At 33.9% G+C, this 26207-nt stretch overlaps 1 protein-coding gene across 1 annotated transcript in view; it reads right to left on the bottom strand.

The window, feature by feature from the left end:
* Positions 1–26207, bottom strand: part of LOC115229675 — a 40765-nt gene that overhangs the window by 2190 nt on the left and 12368 nt on the right. Inside the window, exons 2-3 of the mRNA XM_029799995.2 lie at positions 8599–8721; positions 412–561 (exon numbers count right to left, since the gene is read on the bottom strand). Of these exons, the coding sequence (XP_029655855.1) occupies positions 412–561; positions 8599–8721 (273 nt within the window). The remainder of the gene's footprint in view (positions 1–411; positions 562–8598; positions 8722–26207) is intronic.

The following is a 26207-nucleotide window of genomic DNA, read 5'->3' as shown; positions in this document are numbered from 1 at the left end:
GAAGGGTTTTTAGTTGAAAAAATCGACCTTAGTACTTCTTTTAAAAGCCTTGTATTTTATTGGTCTCTTGCCAAACTGCTAAATTATGAGGTTGTGAACAAACAGACACTGGTGGTCAAGCAGCAGTATGGAAAACACACATACACATGCAACAGGCTTCTTTAAGTTTCCATCGGTCAAATCCACTCACAAGGCTTTGGTTGACCTGGGGCTATAGTAGAAGACATTTGCCTAAGGTACTATGCAGTGGGACACTGAACCCAGGACCATGTGTTTGGGAAGCAAACATCATACCACACAGCAATGCCTGCACCTATATGAAGAAAATTATTTCAGACCTCAAAAAAACACCCACAAAAACTGAAAATGAAGCTAAATGAAGCTATAATCCATAATCAATATAATACTTACAGAGTCTCCTGCAGCACACATGATGCATGACCGAGGCTGAGAGTATATGACAGGGCATGAATATGGGGCAGATGAAACATCCATATTGTCATCACTGGGTTCTGATTGCGATGGGAGAGTTGACGATTCAAAGGAGATGTTTGTATTAAACTACAAATAAAGAAATACAAATAATTACATTATTGGACAATAACGGAATCGAGTGACTATTAAACTAATTTCCTCCTATTCTACCAGAGTGAAATAATAGTGTATTTTAACTTGGCACAAAATGAGGTTATTTTATAGAGGAGAGAGAAACAGGAAGCTACAGCATTTATATCTTTTCTGTAGATATTAACCTTTCCATAACTGTAATTCCAATAAAATACACAAGTGTTTTAATTGACATTGATTTCAAATTTTGGCACAAGGCCAGCAATTTTAGGAGAGGTGGATTAAGTTGATTACATTGGCTCCAGTATTCAACTGATAAGGCGCTGAGCCGGCAGAAAAGTGAGCGCGCTGGGCGAAATCCTTAGCGGTATTTCGTCTGCCGTTACGTTCTGAGTTCAAATTCCGCCGAGGTTGATAAATTAAGTACCAGTTATGTACTGGGGTCGATATAATCGACTTAATCCGTTTGTCTGTCCTTGTTTGTCCTCTCTGTGTTCAGCCCCTTGTGGGTAATAAAGAAATAAGTATTCAACTGATACTTATTTTTATCGACTCCGAAAGGATGAAAGAGAAAATCGACCTCAGCGGAATTTGAACTCAGAATATGAAGATGGACAAAATGCTTAGCGGCATTTTGTCCAGGCCAGCATGCTAATGATTCTGCCAGCTCACTGCCGTGTGTGTTTTAATTAATATTGAAACTAATAAAGAATGTAACTTCAATCATTAAAGCTGGTGCTTTTAAACTTAAGTACCTTAGCAAAAGTTACTTATAAAACATTAATAGACTCAATTCAGTTTTTGTGCCTATCTTCATGGTCATGAATGATGGGTAATGAGCAAAAAAATACAAATGTGAATATAAGAGGCCAAAATGGGGTTTTCCTGAAGGATCTCAGAGGTAACAATAATTAACAGGGTGCATAGCTCATAGATTAGCGAGTCTCACTCCAAGTTGAGACACTATTTTTGTGCATTGAGAGGTTGTAACTCCATTATTGTGGACATGTGATTAGAATGTTACAGAAAAAATTATGAAACAGATTCTTCTATGCAAGCCAACCAGCAAGAGACGTAGGGGTAGACCAAGAACATGAGGGTTGGATAAAATCCATAGTTTGAATTGGTTACATTTGGGAATGCAGCTGTAAAGTTTAATGACAGTTGCTCCTGACAGGAACTCTATGAAAGAGGTGCTTCAGGACTCTACACCAGCAAACTGCCCAGGAATACTGGACAGAAATGGATGGATGGAGATTTAAGATAAACATGAATATTCTAAAAAAGAAGTGGTCTTGAGCAAGATGGTATCATAAGGGTTAAGACATTCAAGTATTTACCTCTTAACAGTATTTGCCACCACTTCATAAAATTTATTATTTGTTGAGGTGTTAATTAATTTAGACTACTCTCTCTTTACTCTTTTACTTGTTTCAGTCATGTGACTGTGGCCATGCTGGAGCACCGCCTTTAGTCAAGCAAATCAACCCCAGGACTTATTCTTTGTAAGCCTAGTACTTGTTCTATCGGTCTCTTTTGCCGAACCACTAAGTTACAGGGATGTAACCACACCAGCATCAGTTGTCAAGTGATGTTGGGGAGACAAACACACACACACACACATATATATAGTTAGATGCCATGATAGATCTTTAGCTATTAGACATTTTTTTCTCTCCTTGTTTTTTTCTGTGTATCTTTCTGTAGAAGAGCGTAGGCTCGAAACGTAAAAGACTTTTTCTATTCCTGAGCGCTATGCTAATACATCTGTTTGTTTGTACACCACCTGCATTCGTCTTTTGTTTATTTTCATAAACTTTCCCTTTATATATATATATATATATACATATATACGACAGGCTTCTTTCAGTTTCTGTCTACCAAAATCCACTCACAAGTCTTTGGTTGACCCAAGGCTATAGTAGAAGACACTTACCCAAGGTGCCATGCAGTGGGACTGAACCTGGAACCATGTAGTTGGTAAACAAGCTTACCACACAGTCACTCCTACGCCTATATATTATTGGTGTGTAATTCCTTGATTTCAGAACAATGAAACGTCAACAACACAACTTTGTGATACTTTTTAAAATTTCAATGTAATTTTGTTTAATTTTCATACATCTAAGATATCTAATTTAGTTTGAATTGGTTTTGAAGTAACTGAATATGATCTTGCAACTGGTTTTCAATCAACTTATTCTTATGTCAGAAGCTTGGTGTTGATGTAACACTATACCAGGGAGTTTGATAGTAATAGTGTTGAGTATTTGAACATGTGAATACCAGTTACAAGAGAGCATCTCTCTTCACTAACCCACCAACTGAGCAAATGAGGGAGCCTCTAGGCCAGAGACAGTGATTCCCTTTATATCTGAAGGCACACCGAGTTAAGCATAAACTAATAGGATTGCAATCAAACAAACTATGGAAAAAAGTAATTGTACTTATTAAGGAGATAAATAAACATGTAACCTTGTTCTTAAATTGTCACAAAAATATCTTGAAAATCATTTAAAAATATATAATTCAAATCAACAAGATTAGGAAGGGCATCCAGCTGTAGAAACTCTGCCAAATCAAGATTGGAGCCTGGTGCAGTCGTCTGGTTCGCCAGCCCTCAGTCAAAATCGTCCAACCCATGCTAGCATGGAAAGCTGACGTTAAACGATGATGATGATGATGATGATTAGTCATGACATTTAAGAGGTTGAAACTGAAAATTTGGAGTTAATAGACCAGCACTGAATCCCTATCCAACAGTGCCTTTTCAGTAAATAACAATTACGACTGTCAGAAGCCAAAGGATAGAATATGATATTGTTTGTCCCACATTCCTGTTTACCATTTTGAAACTGAAAGTATTAGCATGACCTCCATTATGACCTTTTATAAGGATGAGCTTGTTGACAAAGTAGTGTTAGTCACAATTTTCTTACATAACATCATGTTAAGGAGTGTAATGTTTGGTATAAATTCTATGACTAAAGTTGCAGCATGTTTTTACTCTTCTCTCATTAGAATACTGTTTATATTTACCCAGTACATTTTGACACAAAAACGAACAACAACGCAGAAGCTCAACTTATTTGACACTTCTATAGCTCCAATTGCTTCTGTGTGTTGAAGAATTTAGAATTTGAAAGACACAAAGATAGATGAACAATTCTTGCTACAAAGGAATACATGCATAAATAACTATCTACACACACACAAAAGATGCATACCTACCTATCTATCTATCCATCTATCTATACACACACACACATATATATATATATATAATATATATATATATATATATATTATATATATATATATACATATATACATATATATATATATACACACACACATGTATAGATATGTTGATACAAACATACATATATAATATATATATGCGCAGGAGTGGCTGTGTGGTAAGTAGTTTGCTTACCAACCACATGGTTCCGGGTTCAGTCCCACTGCATGGCACCTTGGGTAAGTGTCTTCTACTATAGTCTCGGGCCAACCACAGCCTTGTAAGTGGATTTGGTAGATGGAAACTGAAAGAAGCCCGTTGTATATATATATATATATATATATATATATATATATAAATTGGACATGGGCGATCATTGTATTCTTTCTTGTCTCGAGGTTTACAGCCAAATGGCTGGGTGGATTCGCGTGAAAAATGGCACACATGTGGAGACAGGTGCATAGATTGGAATGCAGTTTGTATTATTTTTCCTAGCCCCCATACTTACCGAGAAAATAAATTAAAACTTTTTCTAATGGAATTCCCGTTTGTTCTGCCATTAAAACAACCAGTTGTTCACACAGCTAGCATATACCGTTTCACTAGCAACAAGGGGAGTATAGGATGACAGCCAGCCAAAACTTTCACCTCTTTGTGAGTTTAATAATCTTAATCTTTAGTCACAGTTACTCATTCAAACTACATAATAGGCAGAATTGTTCGATTAAATCAGTAGGGTGTTTTGAGGGAGATTTGGCTGCTATTTCTACCAGGTCTAACTACCATGTAAATCAACTATTGTAAAAATTTTATATGATGATCTTACATTTTCTATGTATGTGTGTGCACCATAAAAGACATCAATCATCACAACACATACCTTCACTCTCTCACTCTATCTATCTTTCTCACCCTCTTTCTCTCTCACATACACATGCTCAAGCATGCACACATGCACACAAACATCCATTTCATATAACTTCCTTCAATTTTTGCTCTCTGCAAATAAAATTTTTTGTGGATACAACTGCTTACAAAAATAGGGATTAATGTATAATTTCTTTCTATGTTCATAATTAAATCAGTGTTTTAATGATTAGGCAGAGGTCCAATAGAATAGCTCTCTTAAAACTAAAATATGAGTATCATCATGGAAATAGATCCATAACCTAGCACATTGATAATTACTATAGGTCCTTATACCATTTCTTAATTTTAGAAATGATATAGGGACATCATGATGAGCAGAGCAGTTTGAAGGGAGCTGGCAAGTCCGAAGCCCATAACAAGCTCTACTGTCTGATTTGACCTGTTTTTTTTTACAGCTGGACCTCCTTTCCTAATGCCAACCATTTTACAATGTGAACTGTATGCTTTTCACATGATGCAAGCAGCAGGGACTTACAATAATATATTCTTTATTTCTTTAGTTCGTTTTAGCCATCATGACTAAAACCATACTAGAGCACTGGAGACCCAGGAAGATATAGGATGAAGTGGTGAGGGCTGGCCTCATCACTATGGGCTTCATGGCTAAGATGATAAAGGACTGGGATGTCTGGAGATATGAGGTTGTTGAAAAGACTCCACCTCCTCCTCAGCGAAACTGAGTTCTGGAAAAGCTAAATATATATTGGTCTCTGCACCCACATGTTAAAGATTCATTCCACTCCTCACTGAACCAAATTACCTCCCATCATAATCTATGTATGACCATTGCTTCTCTTGGCTCCTGCAAATTACCCCAACCACGTCATCTCTCTCTCTTTTTTCCTCCCCTTCTTAACTGTACCATCATTACTATCTTACCATTCTCACTCCCTGTCCCTCACTCTTCTGCATCTTGCTATCTTACCCAACTCATGGCTCACTGAATATCCACTCTGCAACCACGAACATAGCTAGAGTGTGTGCTACCTGGAGCAGCCTTTCCATCTGCCACCCCTCCCCACCCCAAAAAACACATTGCCTACAGCAGACCTAAAAGTGCTACCCAGGGTGGACTGCTCCTACCAACCCCCTAACTATACTAGTGTCTGCAACCCTACCTAATTTTTACAGTTGCTGCTTGCTTTCCTATCCCTTCATTTCCTGCTCCCCATAAAGAGCTTGAAATCACCTACCCATCCACCCACTTCTATTCACCTTGTACCTAGAGGGGCCATCTGGGCATCCCATTGCCACTATCTATCTCTTTGCAACTTCTATTGATCATTTCTCTTTCCTCTTTCTCCCTCTCTTCCACTAAATGTGAGTAGCCATGCAGATCCTCTACAAAAACCTGCCCTGATCCCATTCCCTTCACTCACACTTTAAACTCTTGTCACCTAGTAGCAAATCCAAACCAAATGAGATTCCAAACCAAAGTTGAGTATTAAGAAACTTCTTGCAATCATAGTCATAGCTAAACCTAGCAATACAAGATAAAAATATCAAATTAACAAGTCATGTGTCAAAAGTTCAGCTAATTGCTCTTATTCCCAACTAGCTAGAGTGGGCCATTTTTTAAAAAATTTCAAAAGAGGAAGTAATGTAGTGTCAGCTGATGTTTGTAATCATCCCAGTACAAGTTTCAAGGAGGAGACATTCTACAAATTCCCTGTGAAACAAATATTCTATTTAATATTTTATGATGTATAATCCTCCACCACCACCGCTTCCAAATAGCAACCACTTTATAGTGAGAACTGGATGCTTTTTACATGGCTCCAGCACTGATGGGGTTACTAAGTAACTTGCAAGACAAAGATCCCTTGAGGGGGTGATGTACTAGAGAAGGTGGCCCTGTGCCGGGTGATGAGAAGTTTGAGTGTAACAGAGGTTCAGAAACAGGTGTCTTATAGAGAGCAGATACAAATTAAAAATATAAAATTGATTTTTTAAAAATATTTACCAAAAAGTACTAATTCTGTAAGTAAATATGAATATTTGTGCATGAATGCACATACATACATGCAATGATTCAGTACATTCAACAGTCAGGAACAGATATCAGAGAACCTGGTAAAGTTATCAGTGAAAGACTGTGGTCCTATCCATGGAAATATTTCTCACTTGCCTGTTCAATACCATGAAACTCTGGACTAAGTACCAGTCCTTAAAAAACTCTTCAGGGCTAAGATAGAATTCACACACAGGACATTGTATAGTCTAAGTGATAGTCTACACTCAAGTATAGCTCCTACATCTGGAAAGATTATTCATCACACATTCTGTCATACAGATATTTTCTAAACAATGTACAAACAAAGTTAGTCACTTGATAGAAAGACTTTTACTCATCAATATTCTACAATCTTTAATCAGTTAACAAAATATGTCTGCCTTGCTTTACTCATCAATATTCTACAATCTTTGATCCATCAACAACATATGTCTGCCCTGCATTTCCTCTATTCACACTACTCCTACATATTAATTTAATGAATCCTCAAACCAATGAGAAAACCTCTGTGCCAGTCATGGACAAACTGTGGCCTACAGGACTCTCTGAATGGTATATCTAATGTAAAATTACCATGAATTGTTTTAGTAGTGTGGCCCACCTTAATATGAACCATGTTTCATGAGGCCTGCTTCTCAAAAAAGGTTGCCAGCTCTATGTGATCACTCAAACTGATAGCAAAATCTCCATCATATCACTTTAATAGTCACATTGAATAATGTAGAATCCAAGACACAATGTTTCTGAAAATACAGGCAAGATGGTCATGATTAGAATGCTTTTGATCATAAGTATGTTTAACCAGGACCAACCAGGATGTAAAGCAATGAAATGAATTCACATCTCCTCCTCTTTTTACCAATCCATCTTACTCCAGCTTGGCACCATCTTTTTAGATATCTGTCACTCAAGTTTTTTCTCCCAACCTAACTGCTAGATTCAAATTTAACTTAATTCATGCCATCTTAGTTACTCCTATTCTTACCACCCAAGAAGTGCTAGCAAAAATCCACAGGAACTTTCCCACTTCATCAAACTAATTTATAACAAAATGAGAACAAACAAACAAACCATTTGATTAGTGGGATAAGGATTCTATGTAGTTTATGTAAAGCATGTCAACCTAGAAGACCCTATATTATTCATGTAATGCAAATGTAAATTTACCAGTTGGCTTTTATGGACTGATGCCTTAGCTCTAGTTTCATCACATTAAGCAGATAAAAGATTAAAATACTCCTGGATAGAATATCAGTCTCTCTTGGATAACACTTGTAACTGATTTAGTATCTATTTCTGACAACTAAGTAAATCAAAGTAATGTGAATGAGTGAATTACACAAATACACAAAGAGACCCATAGAGTAGATTTGAACAAGATCTATGTTGGTAGTCCATCTATAAGGTGGTGTCTCAATACCATATTCACTTGATCAAGTTGCTTTTATAAGCTACAACCACATGAAGAGCTGAACACAGAACTACAAGCTAATAAAACACACATGAATTATACAGCACTCCTACAACAAGGAAACCGTATATAATTCACATAATTAACATAGTAAACTGGCAGAATTGTTGTACATGGTTGCTTGATTGGTGAGAAATAGAAACTACATTTCTTGAAATGATGAAGGGTCTTAAAAATGAAAGTATACATTAGATAACATAGTCCTAAAAATACTACGGCTGGAAAGAAAAAAAGATGGTTTAGGCTGGAACACCAGTGAATGTAGGTTTACATCATTTATATGATTAGAACTAAACAACAACAACAACAACAACCGAAAAATCAACATCATGTGGATAATAAAAGCAAACCAATAATGGAAATTCATTGAGTCACCTGAGGTAAACAGGAATTAGTCACAACAGCACAGCTGTTGATGTTATCCAGTGATAGCTTGTTATCGGCACCAGACTCCACACAGGTAGATATAAATTTATTAGATGAAGGACGCTGTTTCTTCTGCAATGAAAAGACAAAAGAAGAAATTTTCAGAAAAAGAAAAGTGAGACTAAATGTTTTGGTTTTGTTTTGTTTGTTTATTTCATTATCTTGTTCTAAGAACACTTAATCAATTTTAATCCTTTAATTGAGATTAGAAACAGATATAACGATACAAATATGGATAAGCATGAATGTCTACTGTAATGTTCCAAATATGGATAAGCATTAAAGTCAATCTGTAGAGTTGAACTTAGTACTTACTGAAAGCTAATGAACTTAGTTGTCAATTTTACAATGTCTACGGCCGCTTGGAAAAATATATTACTTCTACTTTGTGATACTTATAGAGAATCTATCAGACACTGCCCCCACAAAGTGACTGCTGCAGCTTCATGTTCTCTTAGAATGTACTCCCCTAGTCTATGTCATCCAACAGTTAACCAGAAAACAGCAAGTTGTCAAGATCTACATTTTCCAGTAATCAAGTCAAATTTTTCAAATCAAAGTTTACAGCCCAAAATTCCACATAAAATGCAGCCAAATATGTTTGACTGTTAACACTACAAATCTATATATATAGAACTGAGAATGTGTGAGTGTGTGTGTCTGTCTGTCAGTCTGTATGTGCGCATCACTAAAACTGGAGAACTACCCAACAGATTTCATTCAAATTTTACTTAGGGTCCATGGAGTGTCATGAGCCCAGTGCAATCTCTTATCTCTTATTGTCAAAAGTGAAACAATAACATCTCTGTTGTAATGTGATATAATACTTTCACTATTAATTGGTTTTCAATTACTTTCACTATCTCTCTCTCTCTCTCTCTCTCTCTCTCTCTCTCTAAAACTAGAAGTAGTTGATAGCTTCCGTTATCTTGGTGACCAAGTCAGTAGTGGGGGTGGATGTGCTGAAAGTGTAACAGCTAGAGTAAGGATAGCCTGGGCAAAGTTCAGAGAGCTCTTACCTCTGCTGGTGACAAAAGGCCTCTCGTTCAGAGTAAAAGGCAGACTGTATGATGCATGTGTACGTACAGCCATGCTACATGGTAGTGAAACATGGGCCCAGACTGCTGAGGATATGCGTAAGCTCGCAAGAAATGAACCCAGTATGCTCCGATGGATGTGTAATGTCAGTGTTCATAATCGACAGAGTGTAAGTACCTTGAGAGAAAAGTTGAACCTAAGAAGCATCAGTTGTGGTGTGCAAGAGAGACGTCTGCGCTGGTATGGGCATGTGACGAGAATGGCTGAAGATAGTTGTGTGAAAAAGTGCTACACCCTAGCAGTTGGGGGAACCTGTGGAAGAGGTAGACCCAGGAAACCTGGGACGAGGTGGTGAAGCACGACCTTCGAACTTTAGGTCTCACCAAAGAAATGACTAGAGACCGAGACCTATGGAAGTATGCTGTGCGTGAGAAGACCCGGCAGGACAAGTGAGGTCATAACCCGTGGCCTCTACCTGGGATGTAGACCAGTGAGAACAGTCAAAATCAAACCAAATCAACATCAGTGGAAATTGCAGCTGTGGTTAAGCGAACCATCCGATCGTTTGTCCGTTGCCAGCCTCGCCTGGCCACCGTCCCGTTGGCATGTAAAAGCACCATCCACTGATGTCCGTTGCCAGCCTTGCCTGGCCCCCATGCCATTGGCATGTAAAAGCACCATCCACTCGTGTCCGTTGCCAGCCTCGCCTGGCCCCCGTGCCATTGGCATGTAAAAGCACCATCCACTCGTGTCCGTTGCCAGCCTCGCCTGGCCCCCGTGCCAGTAGCATGTAAAAGCACCATCCGCTCGTGTCCGTTGCCAGCCCCGCCTGGCCCCCATGCCGTTGGCACATAAAAGCACCATCCGCTCGTGTCCGTTGCCAGCCTCGCCTGGCCCCCGTGCCGGTAGCACGTAAAAGCACCATCCGCTCGTGTCCGTTGCCAGCATCGCCTGGCCCCCGTGCCGGTAGCATGTAAAAGCACCATCCGTTCGTGTCCATTGCCAGCCTCGTCTGGCCCCCGTGCCGTTGGCACGTAAGCACCATCCGCTCGTGTCCGTTGCCAGCCTCACCTGGCCCCCGTGCCGGTAGCACGTAAAAGCACCACCCTTTCGTGTCCGTTGCCAGCCTTGCCTGGCATCCGTCTACCAAATCCACTCACAAGGCATTGGTCGGCCCGGGGCTATAGCAGAAGACACTTGCCCAAGATGCTACGCAGTGGGACTGAACCCGGAACCATGTGGTTGGTTAGCAAGCTACTTACCACACAGCCACTCCTGCACCTATATATATATATATATATATAATATTAATTAGAGACAAAACCACTATTATGCAAATCAAACAAAGAAAGACTTAATCCAATACATAAAAATTTTTATATAAATTAAATATAATTAAGATATCCACTACGATCGTTTCTTGTCACTTCTATTGACATTCATCAGGTGGTTTCAAGACCTTCTTTGCCATTTTAAAACTATGAGTCATAGTTTAAACTCATAGTTTAAAAATGGCAAAGAAGGTCTTGAAACCACCTGATGAATGTCAATAGAAGTGACAAGAAACGATCGTAGTGGATATCTTAATTATATTTAATTTATATAAAATTTTTTATGTATTGGATTAAGTCTTTCTTTGTTTGATTTGCATAATAGTGGTTTTGTCTCTAATTAATATTATATTATATTTTTCTATAAAATTGGATTCAATCCTAAATCTGATTTTTCCCTGTAAATTTGGATTTATTCCCTAATATTTATTATTATATATATATATATATATTTATATATATAGGCACAGGAGTGGCTGTGTGGTAAGTAGCTTACCTTATATATATATATGTATGTGTGGAGGCACAATGGCCTAGTGGTTAGGGCAGCGGACTCATGGTTGTAGGATCGCGGTTTCGATTCCCAGACCGAGCGTTGTGAGTGTTTATTGAGCGAAAACACCTAAAGCTCCATGAGGCTCCGGTAGGGGTGGTGGCAATCCCTGCTGTACTCTTTCGCCACAACTTACTCTCATTCTTTCTTCTGTTGGCCTGCTTGCTTAGCCAGCGGGGTGGCGTCATTTGAAGACACTTGCCTAAAACAATGCGAAACGCATTGTGACCAGTGATGTGTAACAACATCTGATAGCCTGGTCGGTCACGGTGATATATATATATATGTTTCATTTATATTAGCTTCATTATGTATTTATATATGTTTGTATATGTACATATATATATATATATATATATATATATATATATGTACAAGCAGAGATACCCGGCCTTCCTTGGGATTAAAATGACATAGATTTTTTTTATTGTTTTACTTATTTCAGTCATGTGACTGCAGACATGCTGGAGCACCGGCTTTGGTCGAACAAATGGACCCCAGGATTTGTTCTTTGGAAGTGTAGTACTTATTTTTTCAGTGTCTTTTGCCGAACCGCTAACTTATGAGAACATAAACACAGCAACATTGGCTGTCAAGCAATGGTGGTGGTACAAACACGGACACATACACACACACACAAGTATACACATATACATGACAGTCATCTTTCAGTTTCCGTGTATGAAATCCACTCACAAGGCTTTGGTCGGCCTGTGGCTATAATATATAAATATATATATATACATACATACATATCAGTGTATATATATATGTACACATACATACATACATATATACACATATAATTCCATCGGTAACGACGATGAGGGTTCCCGTTGATCCGATCAACGGAACAGCCTGCTCGTGAAATTAACGTGTAAGTGGCTGAGCACTCCACAGACATGTGTACCCTTAACGTAGTTCTTGGGGATATTCAGCGTGACACAAAGAGTGACAAGGTCGGCCCTTTGAAATACAGGTACAACAGAAATAGGAAGTAAGAGTGAGAGAAAGTTGTGGTGAAAGAGTACAGCAGGGATCACCACCATCCCTGCCGGAGCGTCATGGAGTTTTAGGTGTTTTCACTCAATAAACACTCACAACGCCTGGTCTGGGAATCGAAACCGCGATCCTATGACCGCGAGTCCGCTGCCCTAACCACTGGGCCATTGCGCCTCCACATATATATATATATATATATATATACATATATATATACACACATATATATATATATACACATACATATATATATATACAAAGATATAAATGCATACATACATACACATATATATATCAATATAGTGAAACTAATAGAAATGAAAGTAATATATATACATAGTGAATGTAATTGAAATTGAAACCATATAATAGTGACACTATTATATCACATTACAATAGCGATGTTATTGTTTCACTTTTGACTCATAATATTGAAACAGTGTAAGAGATTGCTTCAGACTCGCATTACAAAAGAAATTGAAAATCCTTTTGGCCCATGACAATGCATGGACCCTAAGTATGACATGTGTAAAATTTGATGAAATCAGTTGGGTAGTTCTAGAATTTTAGTGATGCACACATACAGACTGACACACAGACACACAATTCTCAGTTTCATATATATCTATATATATATATAAAACTGAGAAAGTGTGTCTGTCTGTCTGCCTATCTGTGTGTGTATGTGTGTGTGCATCATTAAAACTCAAGAACTAACCAACCGATTTCATTCAAATTTTAGAGATGCCTTACTTAGGTTCCATGCATTGTCATGGGCCAAAAAGATTTTCAATTTCTTTTGTAATGCAAGCCTGAAGCAATCTCTTACACTATTTCAATATTATGAGTCACAAGTGAAACAATAACATCGCTATTGTAATGTGATATAATAGTGGTGGTTGATTTTTATACTTAGTTGTAACTCAGGAAAAATATACTAATTTCTTGTTTTAGTATATATGTAGTATATAAATGTTATTTAAATATCATAGAAATAGTTAGAGATCTTAATGATATTTAAATTTAAATTTACTTAGGTTCCATGTGGTGACATGGACCAAAAAAGTTTTCAACTTTTTGCCTAACGGGAGCCTGGTGCAATCTCTTATCTCTTACACTATTTCAGTATTAAGTGTCAAAAGTGAAACAATACCATCTCTATTGTAATGGGAGATAATACTTTCACCTTGTATTTATATATTCACCTTGTATTTGTATATGTATATATATCTATATCTATAGTATATGTATATGTATATATTTATTCTTGTATGTATATATATATATATATATATATATATAAATATATATATATATATATATATATATATATATATATAAATATATATATATATATATATATATGCATGTGTAATATATATATATATATTATATAATATATATATATATATATATATATTATATATATATAAATATATATATAATATATATAATATATGCATGTGTATATATATATATATATATATATATATATATATATGCATGTGTATATATATATATATATATATATATATGCATGTACACTACCGTCAGAAATTAATTAGCAACCCTTGATTTGCTCTTCACTCAAGGTATGTGCTGTCACCTAGTGGCCATATCTCGAACTATTGCTTTGTTGCGAGTTTACTGTTGCGCAGAACGATGACGTAACTTTGTTTGCAGAGCAGTTTGAGAGTCTACAGCCTTATGATTTGACATAGCAGTGCAACAACAACTTGGAGTGCGGATGCAGACAAACTTCCTTTGTTTAATAGATATAGGTAGCGCCTCGCAAGGACCGAAATCACACCATACTAAGTTTTCTCATCGCGTAAGACGTTTTGAACAGCTCATAGGTTAATTGATTTAACCTATTTAATGTAGAAATTTGAGAAGTGCTAATTAATTTCTGACGCAAGTGTATATATATATATAATATATATATATGCATGTGTATATATATATATATATATATATATATATATTATATATATATATATATATATATATATAAAATATTATTAGAGACAAAACCACTATTTTGCAAACAAACAAGGAAAGACTTAATCATACATAAAATTTTAATAAATAGTCAAAAAAACCGCCACTACAATTGTTTCTTGTCTTGATCGACAATCTTCAGGTGGACTTCCAATCTAAAATATCAATATTTTAAAATATAAAAATAATAATTTTAAAATAATAAAGTATGAATGAAAAAATATAATATATAATCCATATATAACCTATATATAATCCATATATAATCAATATATAAACAATATATAACTAAAATAAACCTATCAACAATTAAATATAAAATATAAATATAAAATATAAAATATAAAACAAAACAAAAAATAATAATATATAATAATACCTATATATACACCCATACACATATACCTAATTATATATAACCATATCTAACTACATACACTAAATCACACCCCTATATATTATCCCTATACATACACATAAAAACGTCTAGGCAACTATAAATAAATAAAATAGCTAAATACTTCAACACAATACTTATTCATACTCCCACACACACACACATACAACCCACATTCACGCTCTAGAAAACGGACATCACTTAAAATTATGAACGGAGAAATGGAATAAATGGAATTAAAAAATTATATTCACTTGGTAAAACGAACACTACTTAAAAATTATGAATGAAACAATGCGATAAAACAACAACGACATCGCAAATAGACACAAATTACTACGAATTCCTTAACAAACCTATCATGATAAACCAAAACTCATAAAAACATATAATGATAAAATCTCCCATTACTAAACTCTATAACATACCTATATAGCAATCCCCCTAACCTAAACATTCACACACAAATACACACACGTAAACACACACCACCACACATATACAAACCCACACCACTTACACATACCTATACATACATATAAACCTCAACATATACTCCAAAAACCCACTCAACCCCACACAGACAAATAAACACAAAAATTATGAATGGATTCTTTTATAAAACTACCATGATAAGCTAAAACTCACAAACATAAATGATAAAACCTCCCTTTACTAAACACTATAACATACTTATATAGCAATCCCTTTAACCTATACATTCACACACAAATACACACCACGTAAACCACACCCATAACAAATACAAACACCCACCCCACTCACACACACCCACAAGTACATATAAGCCTCAACATACACCAAACAAAATTACTTTACCAAGGAACTTAACATATGTATAAAAAGTATAACCGCTCTGGAAACGAACATCTTTTAAAATAATGAATGGAGAAATGGAATAAATGGAATTAAAAATAATATTCACGTGGCAAAACGAACACCACTCAAAAATTATGAATGAAACAATGTAATAAAACAACCAACATCGAAAATAGACAAATTACCACGAATTCCCTAAAAAAAACCATGATAAACCAAAACTCTTAAAAACATATAACGATAAAATCTCCCTTTGCTAAACTCTATAACAAACCTATATAGCAATCCCCCTAACCTAAACATTCACACACAAAAAACACACACGTAAACCACAGACCCACGACTTATACACATACCTATACTAACTTATAAACCTCAATATACACCAAAAACCCACTCCCTCCCCACACAGACAAATTAACACATACATCCCAAAACCTAAAAAACAAACCCATATACACATTCACACACAAACACACACACACGCAAAACACACACACACAACAGATACATATACTCCCTCACATATACGCATATACATACTCACTAAACTCGATATATACAACAATATTTACACACCACACTCATACAGATAAATAAATTATACAACTAAAAACTCACACACAATCTCATATACATAAACACTCCAATAAAAACAACATTAAATACATCGTAATTAACCAGAATATCAAAAATAACAATATGACATAAGAGAAATAAAATACATACTTACAAGTCAGTTTCAAATTATGAAGTGAAATTAAATCTTAGCCGTTAAAAAAACCAAACCAAAATTACGTTACCATAGAAATATAACTTATGTAAAAAAAAAAAAAAAGAATACGCGCCATGGAAAGTAAACGTCATTTAAAATTATGAATGGAGAAATAGAATAAATGGAACTAAAAACTATATCCACGTGGCAACCAACACTACTTAAACAAAATTTATATGAATGGATTCTTTATTGTTTGTTAGAGCTGCTAAGATGAGCTAAAGCTCATAATTGTATATAATAATTTATTATGGTAGTTTTATTAAAGAATCCATTCATAATAAATTTTGTTTAAGTAGTGTTGGTTTGCCACGTGGATATAGTTTTTAGTTCCATTTATTCTATTTCTCCATTCATAATTTTAAATGACGTTTACTTTCCATGGCGCGTATTCTTTTTTTTTTTTTTTTACATAAGTTATATTTCTATGGTAACGTAATTTTGGTTTGGTTTTTTTAACGGCTAAGAATTTAATTTCACTTCATAATTTGAAACTGACTTGTAAGTATGTATTTTATTTCTCCTTATGTCATATTGTTATTTTTGATATTCTGGTTAATTACGATGTATTTAATGTTGTTTTTATTGGAGTGTTTATGTATGAGATTGTGTGTGAGTTTTTAGTTGTATATTTATTTATCTGTATGAGTGTGGGTGTGTAAATATTGTTGTATATATCGATTTAGTGAGTATGTATATGCGTATATGTGAGGGAGTATATGTATCTGTTGTGTTGTGTGTTTTGCGTGTGTGTGTGTTTGTGTGTGAATGTGTATATGGGTTTGTTTTTTTAGGTTTTGGGATGTATGTGTTTAATTTGTCTGTGTGGGGAGGGAGTGGGTTTTTGGTGTATTTGAGGTTTATAAGTTAGTATAGGTATGTGTATAAGTCGTGGGTCTGTGGTTTACGTGTGTGTTTTTTGTGTGTGAATGTTTAGGTTAGGGGGATTGCTATATAGGTTTGTTATAGAGTTTAGCAAAGGAGATTTTATCGTTATATGTTTTTAAGAGTTTTGGTTTATCATGGTTTTTTTTAAGGGAATTCGTGGTAATTTGTCTATTTTCGATGTTGGTTGTTTTATTACATTGTTTCATTCATAATTTTTGAGTGGTGTTCGTTTTGCCACGTGAATATTATTTTTAATTCCATTTATTCCATTTCTCCATTCATTATTTTAAAAGATGTTCGTTTCCAGAGCGGTTATACTTTTTATACATATGTTAAGTTCCTTGGTAAAGTAATTTGTTTGGTGTATATGTTGAGGCTTATATGTACTTGTGGGTGTGTGTGAGTGGGGTGGGTGTTTGTATTTGTTATGGGTGTGTGTTTACGTGTGTGTATTTGTGTGTGAATGTATAGGTTAAAGGGATTGCTATATAATATGTTTATGTTTTAGTAAAGGGAGGTTTTATCATTTATGTTTTTGTGAGTTTTAGCTTATCATGGTAGTTTTATAAAAGAATCCATTCATAATTTTTGTGTTTATTTGTCTGTGTGGGGTTGAGTGGGTTTTTGGAGTATATGTTGAGGTTTATATGTATGTATAGGTATGGTTAAGTGGTGGGTATTTGTATATGTCGTGGGTGTGTGGTTTACGTGTGTGTATTTGTGTGTGAATGTTTAGGTTAGGGGGATTGCTATATAGGTATGTTTATAGAGTTTAGTATGGGAGATTTTATCATTATATGTTTTTATGAGTTTTGGTTTATCATGATAGGTTTGTTAAGGAATTCGTAGTAATTTGTGTCTATTTGCGATGTCTGTTGTTTATCGCATTGTTTCATTCATAATTTTTAAGTAGTGTTCGTTTTAACCAAGTGAATATAATTTTTAATTCCATTTATTCCATTTCTCCGTTCATAATTTTAGTGAGTCCGTTTTCTTTTTTTCTAGAGCGTGAATGTGGGTTGTATGTGTGTGTGTGGGAGTATGAATAAGTATTTGTGTTGAAGTATTTAGCTATTTTATTTATTTATAGTTGCCTAGACGTTTTTATGTGTATGTATAGGGATATATATATAGGGGTGTGATTTAGTGTATGTAGTTAGATATGGTTATATATAATTAGGTATATGTGTATGGGTGTTATATAGTTTATTATTATATTATTATTATTTTTGTTTTTGTTTTATATTTTATATTTTATATTTTTTATATTTTATATTTAATGTTGATAGGTTTATTTTAGTTTATATATTGTTTTATATGATTATATATAGATTATATATAGGTTATATATGATTATATATTTATATTTTTTCATTCATACTTAATTATTTTAAAATTATTATTTTTATATTTAAAATATTGATATTTTAGTTGGAAGTCCACCTGAAGATTGTCGATCAAGACAAGAAACAATTGTAGTGGCGGTTTTTTTTGACTATTTATTAAAATTTTATGTATTGATTAAGTCTTTCCTTGTTTGTTTTGCAAAATAGTGATTTTGTCTCTAATAATATTTTATAATATTTTACTATAAAATTGGATTTAATCCTAAATCTGATTTTTTCCCTGTAAATTTGGATTTATTCCCTAATATTTATTATTATATATATATATATTATATATATATATATATTATATATATAATATATATACAATATATATGTTCTATATATATATATATATATCTATATATATATATATATACAATATATATACAATATATATTATAATATATATATATATAATATATAAATATATATGTATATATATATATATATATACAATATATATATATATATATATATATAACAATATATATATAATATTATATATATTACATATATATAATATATATTATATATATAATATATATATATAATATATATATATATATATATATATATATTATAATCTATAATTATACAAATATATGTATATATAATATATATCTATGTATATATACAATATATAGTATATATATATATACAATATATATGTATATATATATATATATATATATATATATATACAATATATATGTATATAATACAACAATATATATGTATATATATACAATATATTATTGTATATATATCTATTATCTACAATATATATGTATATAATATATATATATGTAATATATATACAATCTATGTGTATATATATATATATATGTATATATATAGATATATGTATCTATATATATCTATATATATATTATATATATATATATATACAATATATATGTATATATATATATATATATATCTAATATAAATATATATATAACACTATATATGTAATATATATATATATATATATATATATATATATATAACAATATATAGTATAATAATCTAATATATATATATCTATATATATCTATCTACAATATATATGTATATATATATATACATTATATATATCTAATATATATACAATATATATGATATATAATATAATATATATATCTATATATATATATATATATATATATATAATATATATACAATATATATGTATATATATATATATATATATATATATATATATAATATATATACAATATATATATATATATATATATATATAATATATATCTATATATATATTATATATATATATATCTATATACATATACATATATATGTATATCATCATCATCATCGTTTAACGTCCGCTTTCCATGCTAGCATGGGTTGGACGGTTCAACTGGGGTCTGGGAAGCCAGAAGGCTGCACCAGGCCCAGTCTGATCTGGCAGTGTTTCTACAGCTGGATGCCTTTCCTAATGCCAACCACTCCGTGAGTGTAGTGGGTGCTTTTTACGTGCCACCGGCACGAAGGCCAGTCAGGGTGACACTGGCTACGGCCACGTTCGGATGGTTCTCTTACGTGCCACCGGCACTGGTATCACAGCTACAAATTCCATTGATGTTGATCGATTACAATTTTGATTTTCACTTGCCTCAACATGTCTTCACAAGTAAAGTTTTGTGTCCCAAGAAGGAAAGGAATGCATAAGTGGACTGGCTACATCCCAGGTAGAGGCCACGGGTTATGGCCTCACTTGTCCTGCCGGGTCTTCTCACGCACAGCATACTTCCAAAGATCTCGGTCTCAAGTCATTTCCTCGGTGAGACCTAAATTCGAGGTCATGCTTCACCACCTCATCCCAGGTTTTCCTGGGTCTACCTCTTCTACAGGTTCCCTCAACGGCTAGGGTGTGGCACTTTTTCACACAACTATCTTCAGCCATTCTCGCCACATGACCATACCAGCACAAACGTCTCTCTTGCACACCACAACTGATGCTTCTTAGGTCCAACTTTTCTCTCAAGGTACTTACACTCTGTCGAGTATGAACCCTGACATTACACATCCATCGGAGCATACTGGCTTCATTTCTTGTGAGCTTACGCATATCCTCAGCAGTCTGGGCCCATGTTTCACTGCCATGTAGCATGGCTGTTCGTTCACATGCATCATACAATCTGCCTTTTACTCTGAGCGAGAGGCCTTTTGTCACCAGCAGAGGTAAGAGCTCTCTGAACTTTGCCCAGGCTATTCTTACTCTAGCAGTTACACTTTCAGCACACCCGCCCCCGCTACTGACTTGGTCACCTAGGTAACGGAAGCTATCAACTATTTTTAGTTTTTCTCCCTGGAATGTGGTGGAAGATGGTCTCTGCGTATTTTCAGTGTTTATTGCTCCTCAGCATCTGCTACATACAAAAACTATCTTCCTAGTTAGCCTTCCTTTGACATTGCTGCACCTCATATGTGTCCATAGCTTACACTTGGTGCATCTTATAGAGTTTCTACTTACGCCATTTCTACAGATCGAGCAGGGCCATCTACCTGAAGGCGTTTGTGATTTGTCTACCTTCCTACTTATTAGAACTTTGGTTTTAGCTAGGTTGACTCTAAGGCCCTTCGATTCTAATCCTTTCTTCCACACCTGAAACTTTTCCTCCAGTTCTGATAGTGACTCAGCAATTAGAGCAAGGTCATCAGCATAGAGGAGCTCCCAAGGGCATCTTGTCTTGAATTCCTCCGTTATTGCCTGGAGGACTATGATAAATAGGAGGGGGCTGAGAACTGAACCTTGGTGGACCCCAACCTCTACCCGGAATTCTTCACTGTACTCGTTGCCAACCCTCACCTTACTAACAGCATCCCTGTACATGGCTCGCACAGCTCTCACTAACCATTCATCTATCCCTAGTTTCCTCATTGACCACCAGATAAGGGATTCGGGGACCCTGTCAAAGGTTTTCTCCATGTCAACGAAAGCCAGGTACAGAGGTTTATCTTTGGCTAGGTATGTATATATATATGCATACATATACATGCATATATATACACATATATACATATATATACACACACATACACACACACATATATATGTATGTATATATATATGTATGTATGTATATCTATTCATGTTTATGTATGGATATGTATGTATACATATATATGTATATGTATAAGCACATATATATATATTTTATATATATATATATATATATATCATCATCATCATCATCATCGTTTAATGTCCTCTTTCCATGCTGGCATGGGTTGGATGGTTTGACTGAGGACTGATGAGCCAGAAGGCTGCATCAGGCTCAATCTGATCTGTAAAAGTTTCTACAGCTGGATGCCCTTCCTAATGACAACCAGTCCGAGAGTGTAGTGGGTGCTTGCCACCAGCATGAGGGTCAGTCAGGTGGTTCCGGCAATAACCACACTCAAAAGGTGTTTTTACTACCTGCATGGGAGCCACTCTGGCAGTAGTGGCAATGACCACACTCGAAAGTTGTTTTTCACATGCCACCGGCACATGTGCCAGTAAGGTAACGTTAGCAACGATCACGCTTGAATGATGCTTTTCACATATCACTGGCACGGGAGCAAATCCATGGCACTGGCAACAATCACGCTTGGATATGCTTCTTTTAATGTTCAACTGGCATGAGTGCCAATCAGGCAGTACTGTCATCGGCCACGTCAGTAATTTTGATTTGTTTACACTTGCCTTAATAGGTCTTCGCAAGCAAAGTTCATTGTCCAATGACTGAGGGGTACTCATAAGTGGGCTAGTTACACCCCACGTTTGGATGTGTTTTAACGTTCCACTGGCATGAGTGCCAATCAGGTGGTACTGTTGTCGGCCACGTCAGCAATTTTGATTTTGATTTCACTTACCTCACTCGGTCTTCACAAGCAAGGTTTAATGTCCAATGAATGAGGGATATATATATATATATATAATATATATATATATATATACATGGATATATATATATATATATATATATATATATATGTATAAATATATGTACATGTGTTATATATGTATATATATATATGTGTGTGTGTATATATATATATATATATAACGGGAAGCTTTATGAAAATAAACAAAAGACGAAGGCAGGTGGAGTACAAACAAACAATTGTATTAGTATGGCGCTCAGGAATATAAATAAAACAAGTCTTTTACGTTTCGAGCCTACGCTCTTCAACAGAAAGATACACAGAAAAGAAACACGGAGAGAAACAAGGAGAGAAAAAAATGCGTGCAAAAGCTAGCGATTCAACATGGTGATATATATATATATATATATATATATATGTAAATTAAATTAGAGATAAAACCACAATTAGGCAAATCAAACAGTGAAAAACATAAACCAAAACATAGAAATAAAATTAATTAATATAATATATTCGTAGTATTTATTGGATACTATATAACTACGGATTGATAATTTCATTGTATAAGTATTTAGCTGTTGAAGATATGTATTTCATTATTTCATTTTAGTTCTTAACAATACGGTTTTTGTAAGTTATTAATTAGCCAACGAGATATATGGATTGTTAATTAGTTATAGGGTTCTTTTAAGATAGTTTGTTTGTTTACAATTTGCTTTTTCATCTTTAATCTTTTAATTTTTAATATATTTCATAAGTAATAATGAATAATTAATTTATTAGGTTTTTATTATACGTGCATATATATTTATTGATAGAGATAAGTTTAGATCCTAATTCTTATATTTATATACATTTATATATATTCATTGATAATTTAGTTATTATTCAAATATTATATAATTATTTTTTTTGATTATTAAACATTTAGGTAATTAGATATATGACTGAGATTAGATTATTTGTGAGTTTATTATGTTTTTTTAAAGCCATATTATATCTGAATAGATAAATACATTTTCTATCTATTCTTACCTTAAAAATTAATATTTAACATTATAATCGATTGTATGACATAATCATAATCATTAAAGTTTCTAGTTTGATAATAGAGTTTTTTATAAGAAAAATTATTATTTTATTTATTTCTTAAAAAAATATTGTTTAAATATATTTGATTATTTATTTAACTATTATCATTAACCTGAAGATTGACTATAACCATAATTCGAATTATTAATTAAATTTAAATTATTGTTATTCGAATTAGGTTATGGGCATGAAACAATCGTAGTGGTTTTACTTTTTATCTTATATTAAACTTTTTAATACTTTTTGATAGTTATATATATTTAATAAAAAATAAATAAATACAAATATATATATATATATTAAAATTTATAAATATAAATTACTAATTTTAAATTTAAATTTTGATTTTTATATTTTATATATTTTGTATATTATATTAATTAATTTTATTTCTATGTTTTGGTTTATGTTTTTCCCTGTTTGATTTGCCTAATAGTGGTTTTATCTCTAATTTAATTTATATTTATACTGTAAATTGGATTTAATCTTAAATCTAATTTTCCCCTGTAAGTTTGGATTTACTCCCTAATATTATTATTATTATATATATATCCCTCATTCATTGGACAATAAACCTTGCTTGTGAAGACCGAGTGAGGCAAGTGAAATCAAAATCTAAATTGCTGATGTGGCCAACAACAGTACCGCCTGATTGGCACTCGTGCCAGTGGAATGTTATATATATATGTGGATATACATATACATATTAAAGCCTCAGGCCGACAAAAGCCTTGTGAGTGGATTTTGTACATGGAAACTGAAAGAAGACTGTCGTATATATGCGTATATTTTGTGTGTGTGTGTGTGTGTGTTTGTACCCCATTTTTTGACAACTGATGTTGCTGCGTTTACATTTCCATAACTTAGTGTGGCAAAAGACACTGTTAGAATAAATAGTAGGCTTACAAAGAATAAATCCTGTGGTCGATTTGTTCAACCAATGGTGGTGCTCCAGCATGGCCACAGTCCCATGACTGAAACAAGTAAAATAGTAAAAAACTATGCTGTCTTAATCCCAAGCAAGGTATCTTGCCGGGTATCTCTGCTTGTATACACTATATATGTAACTCGTATGCTGAAAAATAGAGTAAATGGTATGATATATTCACTAGGATAACCACACACACACTGTATTGCTGGTGCCCATAGCTGCACTAAAAACTTCTGTGAAGCTAGTATGGGCGACCACAAAGCACCAATTACTGCAAATAAGATACTTGAATTGTATATCTACTTAAAAAAAACAAAAACTGATTCTGGATTCTTTTCCTGTTAATTCATTTAGATTATGTGCTCCCTCTCTACTTGTCTATCTTCTGAACTCTCTCTCTCCCTCTGCTTAATATGTGTTTGTGTGTACGTATGTGTGAGTGTGTGCATGCATGCATATATATATATATATATGATATAAGTTATATGATGTATAAAAACATGTAATATACAAATAAATATCTGTAAATATAAAACCATCCGAATTTCTGAGTACCTCATTTCTTCTAATATAAAATGCCTGTACATCATCTCCAAACCTTCTAATATATATATATATCATGCTTGTATGGTACTCTTAGTGTTCCACTAGCATAAATGCCAGTCATCGAATATGATTTCGATTTCCTCGAAATCAAATTTGATGACTGGTATCTGTGCTAGTGGAGCGCTAAGAGTACCATACAAGCCTGATTGTTGCCAGAGCAACAAGCTGGCCTCCGTGCCAATGGCTTGTAAAGAAACACTATTCGAGTGTGATCGTTACTTGCGTCACCTTACTGGCACTTGTGCTGGTGGCATGTGAAAAAAACATTCAAGCGAGGTTGTTGCTAGTGCTGCTGGACTGGCTCCTGTGCAGATACACATATATATATGTATGTATATATATATACATGCACGTATGTAAAAGACAGAGTGAATGGTGCATTGTATGAAACCTGTATATTGATTAAATTGTCACACCTGGAATACCTTGGTGTTATTTTTATTGTGAGTTATTATTCAAATGCATGTGATATCTTAAATGGTAAAATATGAAAATCTCTCTCTATTATAAATAACAATTTGAAATAACAAATTTATGCAGAATTCTATGTTTCAAATTCAACTGCTTAGCCAACAACTGAATATTTTTTTAGACAATATTGAGTATTTAAGCTAGGACAGCAAGCTGGAAGAATTGTTAGCATGCCAGGCAAAATGCTCTGCAACATTTTGTCCATCTTTATGTTCTGAGTTCAAATTCTACCGAGTCAACTATTACGTATGTATCTCTTTGTTTTGGCATTGCACCATAGTTGTAAATGAGTGTGACTGCCTTGCAAGTGGTGTTATTCAGTTCCAGTTTGCAGTGAAAATATCTGAC

This window comes from Octopus sinensis, linkage group LG2, assembly GCF_006345805.1.
Source record: "Octopus sinensis linkage group LG2, ASM634580v1, whole genome shotgun sequence".
NCBI lineage: Eukaryota > Metazoa > Mollusca > Cephalopoda > Octopoda > Octopodidae > Octopus > Octopus sinensis.
The sequence above is the reverse complement of the archived record's forward strand: the minus strand, read 5'-3'. Positions and strand labels throughout refer to the sequence as shown.